This window comes from Branchiostoma lanceolatum, chromosome 12 (assembly GCF_035083965.1).
Source record: "Branchiostoma lanceolatum isolate klBraLanc5 chromosome 12, klBraLanc5.hap2, whole genome shotgun sequence".
NCBI lineage: Eukaryota > Metazoa > Chordata > Leptocardii > Amphioxiformes > Branchiostomatidae > Branchiostoma > Branchiostoma lanceolatum.
Genome location: NC_089733.1, coordinates 7,941,434 through 7,951,462, shown reverse-complemented (window position 1 = coordinate 7,951,462; position 10,029 = coordinate 7,941,434). Strand labels below are relative to the sequence as shown.

Here is a 10,029-nt window from a genome sequence, read left to right as displayed (position 1 = left end):
AAATATAAGCTTTTGTTTTGTTTTTGGCTTTTAGTTGTGTTGTGACGGGGAAATGTTTGATTGGGCGAATATGGAGGCATTTCAAAGTTCCCCGCCTTTGCAAATAGTGCCCTTCGGCATATTTAGAAATCCAAGGTGCTTTCCGGTGACGTCAACGTCTTTGTGCCTAAGTATACACTTTGCGAAGTCAACCATGGCTGTTGTATCTACTGTTGGCACCCAGGTTTGATAAAGTTTATTCAAAATATTTAAGGCCATACAGCCTTTAATAATCGTAATACTTATCATTACTTCTCACCACTTTTTCGTCTACAGCTGTATTCGTTGTCCAGTTTGACCAATCATTCATATTCAAGGTGAACGACAGGAAAAAAAAGGACAAGTGTTAAGGGTGGGTAGAGGTCTGTTACAAAAGCACTGCAAGTTTCGCATCAGAGTCCAGTGAAACTGGAAGAATTCGTTCGGTTGGCATTTCTTCAGCTATATGTACGATATATAATGGGTGATATGAAGTGCTGTGTTTTATTCCCGATCATTTTGATGTTAGCTATCCCGGTGACGTCAGCTCGGAAGCATAGGGATGGTAAGTCACATTACCTTGGTCAAAAATGATGTTAAATCTATTTCCACACTCTTTCTGAGACTGAGATAATCGTAGCCATATGTCGGATTTTGACATAGGTTAGAACGTTTTATAATCTAGGCATAGGGTATATTCTGATTCCGGCCAGATTCTATCCCTTGGATTCGGGGGGTTCGGGTAGAAATGATTTTATGTTGAAATGTTTATTGAAATCTCAATTCAAAGTTTAGGTGTGGTGTGGTGTGGTATAGGGTGGGTGGGTATAGTTGCAGATTCAATCTTTCAGAGCTAGTGACATTTGACTTTTTTGTGGTCTTGCACACCTGGGGATGAGTCATCACCTCCGTTTACGTAGGTATTGTTACCTTCATGAAAAAGGGAGGTATCGTTTTGGGTGTGTCAGTGTATGTGTGAACTTGCCTGTCTATGTTTCCACATATTTGTGGTCTGGTTGAGCAATAACTCAAGAACCTCGGGATGAATTGTAATGGTATTTGGTATGTGTTCAAAGGTCAAGGTCGATTTTAGTTTTTGTATCTTTTGTCTTGGACGTGCTAGAGTTTAAATCTTTTTTGGTGGCAGATAGCTTTGATGCCAGGAAGGATCTAGGAGCGGTATAGGTGTGCCACTAGCAACTTGTTCTGGAATTGCAGGGGTGTTTTTTTGGTTAAAATCTTTCAAAGAGGACAACTAAGCAAAGGAACTTTGATTTAATTGGCATAACTAGGACTCAATTTGCATAATTAGGAAATTGTGTAACTCCAGTGCTTTCCATAACATTTCAATACAATGTAATGTATGTAATCTATGGCAGGTGGAACATTAGCAGACACCGATCATACAAATGCGGACCTAAACATAATTAATGTGAAAGTGCCATAATTCATCAAAGTTGTAAATGATAGGAATTTCATACTTGTAACATAAGTCAGAGAGTGAAAGATTGCTGTTGTATTTCATTGCAGAAAAGTATCTAAGTCTCGAAAATATACGGCATAGGACCGCAGTCACAAAACTCCGGATCAGCTGTCACAAACTTCACATTGAAACCGGACGTCATAACCGCACTCCCCTGGAACAACGAATATGTAGACATTGTAATTTGAATAGGATAGAGGACGAGCAACACTTTTTAGTGGAATGTAGTTTATACAACGAAGAGAGAGCTGCGTTTTACAAGCTAGTTCAATGTAGATTTCCCAATTTCATACATCTTAGAAACGCGGAAAAATTCATATTTCTAATGGCTTTAGATAAACCCTTAATTATCAAACATACTTGTACCTATATTTACAATATTACTAAGAAGCGAGAAGAGGCCAAATTAACGTAATCATTAGACAAGTGCAAGCTTATATTTGTATGTATATATGTGTGTATTTGCAAACTGTAATGTTTTCTGTTGTGACCTGTACTAAACCCAGTTGGGTATGTGTGTGCAATAAAGATCTTCATTCATTCATTCATTGCAGGATCGACGAAAACCCTGTCACCAATGCTTGGTCAGAGCCAGGAATTGACATGTAGTTTTCCCCAGTTTACGGGAATAACACTACTCTGGTTCAAAGGCGACGACCAGGTAAGATTTCAGCTTTTCCTTCTCTTGCCAATACAGATGATAAGGACCTTGCTTGCATGTAAGCATTTTTACATACAGCATACATGTTTACTTTCGAGTAACTCCAACTGGAATTCGTTAGAGCAGTCAGCATTGCACGTCAATCTGACGCAGTTAACAAGACAAACAACTACTTCTTAAAGGCAACCAAAGCCATATTAGGGCCCAAAATATGGAAATAAAAAAAAATGCTGAAATCTTTATGGTAGTGACATTTACTAACATTTGCGTAATAACTTCATACTTTGAGCATTTTAAAACCGCGCAAAATTGTGCCGTACGATGATCCCCTTAGTTTTATGAGCCTACAAAAACCCTGGCGATGATTTTCAATGAGTTCTCACATTACAACGATGTCTTTTTTTTGCATGATTGACGTCGCTGTACATTGTGATAGTGTTGTTTGAACTTATCATGTATAGAAGTGACTAAATAAATTGACTTTCAAAATCCGATTTTCGGGCCCTAATATTGCTTGGGTTTCCTTTAATTGATTGCATATCCCATATGGAAACATGATATTTAAGTTCTGTTCATAGGTGTCGAACATGGCGGATGGTCACGTCACCATATCCGAGGACGTTGTGAAAGTTCCCGAAGACAGAATCTTCCGTTCTATATTGTCCATTCGCCATGTTCAGAAGTCGGATTATGATGTGTACTACTGTAAACTTGCCGTCAACGATGGTGTAGCGTCAAAGACATTCGTACTCTCCATGTACACACTGATTGGTGAGTAGAATTTGGAATTTACCTTTGCACAAAAAGTTCGAAAACATGATTTCTGTCGAACATACTTTACTTTCCTTAAATACTTAAATGGAATGCATTTATTTTGTAGACAGCGTAATTGTATGCTACTTTACTATACGCATGGATGGGCATTGTGATGATTGAATATCTAATGTTTGATATATCAAATCGTTTCTTTCCAGATCCTAATGCACAAAATGAACATGTGCACGGACAGGAGGAAAAGGGGCGTGACAGGAAGGGTACCGGTACGGAAAACAATCAAACATTTGTGAAAATGGCCGCACAGTGGGTATTTAACGTATTGAAAAACTCAGTCAATGGGGTAATTGAAGATAAGATAAAGGAGCGCATAATAAGAGACGTCGACAGTCTGTTTACAGCTGAAGAAGGATCAAAGCAGATAGTGCGCGAGGGCGCTGAAACTCTGGTGAAAGAAGCAGGAAAGAACGCTTTTAAGGAAGGGGCTAAACATGCAAGTAAAGAAGGAGGTAAAAAGGTAGTGAAGGAGGGCGCTAAAACTGTGGTAAAGGAAGCAGGAGAGAACGCTTTTAAGGAAGGGGCCAAACATGCAAGTAAAGAAGGGACTAAGAAAATAGTGAAGGAGGGCACTAAAACTGTGGTGAAAGAAGCAGGAAAGAACGCCTTCAAGGAAGGGGCCAAGTATGCAGCTAAAGAAGGGGCCAAGAAGGTAGTGAAGGAGGGCGCTAAGAATGTCATAAAGGAAGCAGGAAAGAACGCCTTCAGGCAAGGGGCCAAACATGCAGCTAAAGAAGGAGGTAAGAAGGCAGTGAAGGATGGCGCTAAAACTGTGGTGAAAGAAGCAGGAGAGAACGCCTTCAAGGAAGGGGCCAAGCATGCCGCTAAAGAAGGAACTAAGAAGGTAGTTGGGGAAGGCGCTAAGACTGTGATAAAAGAAGCGGGGAAGAACGCTTTTAAGGAAGGAGCCAAACATGCAGCTAAAGAAGGGGCTAAGAAGGTAGTTGGGGAGGGCGCTAAGAATGTGATAAAGGAAGCAGGAAAGAACGCCTTCAAGGAAGGGGCCAAGCATGCAGCTAAAGAAGGAGCTAAGAAAGTAGTGAAGGATGGCGCTAAAATTGTGGCGAAAGAAGTAGGAAAGAACGCTTTTAAGGAAGGGGCCAAGCATGCAGCTAAGGAAGGAGCTAAGAAGGTAGTTGGGGAAGGCGCTAAGACTGTGCTGAAAGAAGCAGGAAAGAACGCCTTCAAGGAAGGGGCCAAGCATGCAGCTAAAGAAGGGGCTAAGAAGGTAGTTGGGGAAGGCGCTAAGACTGTGCTGAAAGAAGCAGGAAAGAACGCCTTCAAGGAAGGGGCCAAGCATGCAGCTAAAGAAGGGGCTAAGAAGGTAGTTGGGGAAGGCGCTAAGACTGTGCTGAAAGAAGCAGGAAAGAACGCCTTCAAGGAAGGGGCCAAGCATGCAGCTAAAGAAGGGGCTAAGAAGGTAGTTGGGGAAGGCGCTAAGACTGTGCTGAAAGAAGCAGGAAAGAACGCCTTCAAGGAAGGGGCCAAGCATGCAGCTAAAGAAGGGGCTAAGAAGGTAGTTGGGGAAGGCGCTAAGACTGTGCTGAAAGAAGCAGGAAAGAACGCCTTCAAGGAAGGGGCCAAGCATGCAGCTAAAGAAGGAGCTAAGAAGGTAGTTGGGGAAGGCGCTAAGACTGTGCTGAAAGAAGCAGGAAAGAACGCCTTCAAGGAAGGGGCCAAGCATGCAGCTAAAGAAGGGGCTAAGAGGGTAGTTGGGGAAGGCGCTAAGACTGTGCTGAAAGAAGCAGGAAAGAACGCCTTCAAGGAAGGGGCCAAGCATGCAGCTAAAGAAGGGGCTAAGAAGGTAGTTGGGGAAGGTGCTAAGACTGTGCTGAAAGAAGCAGGAAAGAACGCCTTCAAGGAAGGGGCCAAGCATGCAGCTAAAGAAGGGGCTAAGAAGGTAGTTGGGGAAGGCGCTAAGACTGTGCTGAAAGAAGCAGGAAAGAACGCCTTCAAGGAAGGGGCCAAGCATGCAGCTAAAGAAGGGGCTAAGAAGGTAGTGAGGGAGGGCGCTAAGACTGTGCTGAAAGAAGCAGGAAAGAACGCCTTCAAGGAAGGGGCCAAGCATGCAGCTAAAGAAGGGGCTAAGAAGGTAGTGAGGGAGGGTGCTAAAACTGTGATAAAAGAAGCGGGGAAGAACTCTTTGAAGGAAAGCGCCAAGCAGGTAGCTAACGAAGGGGTAAAAAGAGCTATAAACGAAGGGGTAAGGGGGTCAGTGCTACAAGGCGCTAAAATTGCTGCGAAAGAAACGACGAAGACGATTGTAAACCAGGGAGGAACCTCTTTCGCCAGAAGGGTAGTAGAAAGCCAGGGCCCAGTTGGAATTGGACTGACGCTGTTAGAGGAAGGGTATAACTTTGCAAGTCGCAGATCAGAGTCTAAAGATAAACTTGAAAAAGGCGAGCTCTCCGAAACGGAGTATAATTTAGAGCTAGCTGGACATGCCTTGAAGGGCGCCGCTACTGGTTCAGCCGTTCTTGTTGGTACTTACGTTGGACAGGCATTGATTCCTGTACCTTTTGTCGGTGGTCTGATAGGGGCGATGGGTGGAAAGCTATGTGTATGGATGGGTGAACAGATGTTAACCGAAGAAGAAGGAGAGCGCGAGCTTTAATGATGATGAGGTTATAGAAAAAAGATTAACCTAAACATGTGTTAAGGCATTGACAATCTCTGCATAAAGATTGCTAGACACCAAAGAGACCAACAAGATTGCAATTCTAATCTTACAATTTATATATACTGTATGCAGAGTAGTAACATATTATCAACATTATTAGAAAAGGATGTAGCTTTACTTCAACACAAGAATTGGGACTCGCGTGCACCAAATTTCCGACCAGCAAATAGAGTAAGCTAATGCTTAAGTGCCCCATGGCAAAACTGCTTTAAAGGATCACGTGCAATGTACATTTAGATGTGTATATGGTGTGTATAATTCAACGGTAATGATGTTAAGATTTTTTAATCTGACGATCTAGCTTAGCTCAAAATCTAAAGCGTTAGGAAACTCTTAATGTATGTCAATTGCATGCAAACAGGTCAATGATTTCAATGTTTGCGTGGGGTGTTATCGGCAACTGGCTAAGAATGCACATAATTTGTATAGTTACATCATTTCTTTGCGCTTGTTGCTTATCTGAATAAATTCACTTACAGTTGGTGTGAAATGTTTTTGTTTTTTTAGTCTCTTTCATTAAGATTTTATTTGTTGTCGAAGCACTTTCACCTCAGTTTATTCGATAGTGTGGTTCATACAAAACAATCCCTAATTTTGATGTACGGCTGTACAATTACACCAACCGCAAATGGAAAACATTCCTTTTTTTCAAACGGGATATGTCAATTGTACAGGATATTGTATCGACATCTAATAGAAAGTATATAAAGGACTATTATTCATGACCCACCCTAAGGTGTATATGGTGTCATAAGGCCTGGTCATTTGCTTTCTGAAGTTAGTTTTCTAAAGTGGTTATAGCAAATGATCGGGCTTTATGACGCTATTTACACCGAGGAATAGGCGGGTCATTAACGTTATCAAGATATAACCCATCCGTAAAAAGGGTCTTCAAAAAGAAATAGATTTCTTTGCCGTTTTGTTGTGACGTCACGGTACTACAAGCGATGACACGTTCGATCAAGATTTGCTTGAAGAAGGCTAGGAAAGCGCGACATTTTAAAGATTCCCGCCTTTGCAAACTGTGCCCTTCGCTGCTATATATAGACATCCTAGGTGCTTTCCAATGACGTCATGACCACCAACTAACTGAGATCATCTTTCACGACAACCTTGGCTGTTACAATTTCCTTTGCGCACCCTCGATTGATTATGCTTATTTCAAATATTCAAGGCAATGAAGGCTGTTGTTTGTTTTACTATAGTTGTCACAATCACACAAAAGCCCTTTTTATTTCATCTCATTGTTCGTTTCAAGAAATGGTTCATATTTCAGGTAAACAAAGAGGACATGTATAGAACGTCTGGGGTGCATGGGAGCAAGAGTAAGGTTCGCATCGGCCGGGGGGATGTGAAAGGTTTCGCACGTTAGTTGACGGACTGCGACAAAATGGGCGCTATGAAGTGCATTCTATGTCCGATCATACTGCTGTCACTTGCAATGGCGACTTCAGCTCGACGGGCTTTCTGTCCACCAGGGAAGGACGGTGAGTTGAACTCGAACTTCTCTTTACTGGCATGCACCACTGACCAATCTTATCTGGACAGACAAAATCAGGTATAAAAATACTATATTACCGACTGTGCTCAAGTATGAAATATGATTACACAATACCGTTTTGAAACATTCTCGTTTGAATAATATTGAGTTGGAGGGGTGAGTTTACCCATGCATGCGATTCTAGCCAAATGTTTTTCTAACCTGTTGTTATCCTAGTGACTAATTTACTGCCACCCTCCCACCGAGGTGACGGAAGGATTAAACATTAACGGGGGGTGTCCATAGTCCGGTAAGGTCCATAGTCCGGTAAGGTTTTAAAAATCATTGTTGCGGAGATATGCATGGGTAGCTGCATATGATAAGTACAGCTAGTTATGGACTAAACCTTAATGTAAATCACAACGAAGTTGGAGTATGTGTTGAAGTTGGTAAGCCCCAACGGATAAAGATTTCAAAAATTGCACAAGTTTGACGCCTTCCGTGCGGGTTGACGAGCGAACGCATCGAGAACATGCCCTTCGAAACTCTTTAATTGTTCATCGTAGAAGACAACATGTAAAAAGATACCACCACATATAGGAAGGACATTCATTAGACTTCCTCTTAAAACAAACCTATATACCATCTTTGCCTTTAAAGTTGGATAATCGGAGTTAAAATGACGCCGCAGTGTTCATCCTGTCGCTCCTCCATCTTTACCAATGACGTATGACGGCAGCCAAGAGGTGCCTAACACAATTAAATTAGTCAACCCGCCGGTAGAGCGCCGACCATTCCAGAAAATTGAACCCTACCGACTGAAAAAATCCCATAGATATTGCTGCTATCAATGACAAGGTTGAAAAGACCATCAATGAAGCCGAAAGCGTAAAGGCATACGATCGCAGGCAACGTAAACAATGTCCCGCCATTTTGTTTTCAAGGCAGGTTGATCTCACCGTGACAAGGGAGATTTCTATCTCACCGTATTTGAACAATTACTGTAATCCAAAAGATGGCACATATTTGCGCTAAAAAATAATATTGCAAGGCTTTACTGTAATTCTATTTACATGGGATGCTTAAACATTCACGGTAATGACCTGCTTGTCACCTTACCGGAGTTTGGACCCCCTTTTTGTGTTAGAACGTTCCACTAGAATGCAAACCCCAAAACTGCCGTAACTTTTGTGCGTAATAAGCAAAGTGCGGAACGCTACTGTTTTAATGAAAACTATGTATGTGTAGCTTTAATCACAGTTATATGCCTGTTACAAGATCTAAGCTTGTTTTTTGTGGGTTCAGGGCAAAATGTACGATGATAAAAGACATGCGCATTCACTTAGAACAGTTACCGGACTATGGACACCCCCGTTACGTACTAAACACCAAATAAAACGACCTGAAATTATGAAATACACATTTTAAGATACTGATGAAAGAAGAGCAAACTAGGATGGTACCCGGATTAATGTGTAACTCAAGTGTACCGATGAATCACTCAGTCTTTAGTTTTGTTTGTCTTGCATTGCAGGAGCAACCTCTGATTACATTCAACATGCACACATCCATCCACCAATAATTGGTGAACGCCAGGAATTGAGATGTTACATCCCATATGAGAACCTTCTTCCCAAATGGAAACTTTTGTGGTTCAAGGATTCCAGTCAGGTAAGTAGTGAGCCTTAACGGCTGGGATCGGAGCGGGTTGTTTATATTTGAAAATCAGCATTTCGTCTACAACTACGAACATCGTGTTTACGGAGTAGGTAGCACGTATTATCAATATCCTGGCATCTCTGTTTGATTACAGTTCACTCTGACACAGCACTGGTCTCACCAGACAAAGTACTGTTCCATTCATTTGACAGTAGTTTACCCACACATATGTATCTTGTTTATAGGCACCAATAACAAATACGTCTGATGGTCGTGTCACCCTTTCTGAACGCATTGTTCAAGTTTCCGGAAACGTGAGCCATGCATGCCTGCAATCCCAGGGCACAACGTTCTTCAGCTCTGTCCTGTCCATTCGCAACGTTGAGAAGGCGGATAATGGTCGGTATAACTGTCACGTTGCCCCCAACAATGATTCAGCATGGAAAATGGAAAAGGGGGCTGACGATTTCCCCGTTTGCAGACACAGTCTGAGTATCAATGGTGGGTAGTAATTTTACAGTTTTGTAACATTATGTCGTGTATGTTAATCGTGTTTGGCTGGAAAGATGTGATGGGAAGTAGAAGTGTGTTGCTACTTATATATTCCACCATCTTTATTGTCAAATTTTTTATTAAAGTTTAAATATATCATCGTATTGATATATCCATACCGTTTTTCTACCAAGCGATATCAAGGAAAGATACAAACATGTGCTCAATGAGCTAACGTCTCAAGTATGTAAACGGTGTTAACTATTCATTCGTGTCTACTAGTATATCAAATATAAAACAATACTAGTATTTGATGTTGAATCTTTACGTGTTATGCTCATGACAAGCGTTATGACCATTCGTTAATAGTTTTCATGATTAATGTACAAGTAGCACTCGAAGTAAAATAAAGACTTTGACTTGCCTTGACTTGTATCTAATCGTTGTTGCCCAGATCCTTACCCAGTTGTGGCGATACCTGTATACCGCAGGCTAACCAAGAGTTGTAAAACGCATCTGACGTGCCAAGTCAGTTGTTATGATTGCTGCACATGTGTCAATGGTTCGTGTAGAATGCTGTTGTTCAAAGACGGCAAAATGGTAAGCTATAAAACATCTTGAAGTATTGATGTATAACAATTTAGATTAATCATAAGTTCAAGAACTTCATCTGGCCATGACTAGACCATTCATAGTCTCTGATCGGAGTTTTCTGATGAGAATAT

The 10,029-nt window shown here is 41.5% G+C and overlaps 1 protein-coding gene and 2 long non-coding RNA genes across 3 annotated transcripts; all 3 read left to right on the top strand.

The window, feature by feature from the left end:
- Positions 1 to 394: 394 nt before the first annotated feature.
- LOC136446333 (uncharacterized) lies at positions 395 to 2,897 on the top strand. Its single transcript, XR_010757558.1, has 3 exons — positions 395 to 583; positions 2,056 to 2,162; positions 2,741 to 2,897. It is a non-coding gene; the product is annotated as an uncharacterized lncRNA (long non-coding RNA).
- A 1-nt stretch (position 2,898) lies between these two features.
- Positions 2,899 to 6,036, top strand: LOC136446332 (suprabasin-like). The gene is made up of 2 exons (XM_066444682.1): positions 2,899 to 2,933; positions 3,137 to 6,036. The coding sequence occupies exons 1-2, from the start codon at positions 2,918 to 2,920 to the stop codon at positions 5,605 to 5,607; spliced, it is 2,487 nt and encodes an 828-aa protein (XP_066300779.1). The 5' UTR covers positions 2,899 to 2,917; the 3' UTR covers positions 5,608 to 6,036.
- Positions 6,037 to 7,030: 994 nt separating this feature from the next.
- LOC136446132 (uncharacterized) lies at positions 7,031 to 9,166 on the top strand. The gene is made up of 3 exons (XR_010757508.1): positions 7,031 to 7,160; positions 8,688 to 8,824; positions 9,058 to 9,166. It is a non-coding gene; the product is annotated as an uncharacterized lncRNA (long non-coding RNA).
- The last annotated feature ends 863 nt before the right edge of the window (positions 9,167 to 10,029 follow it).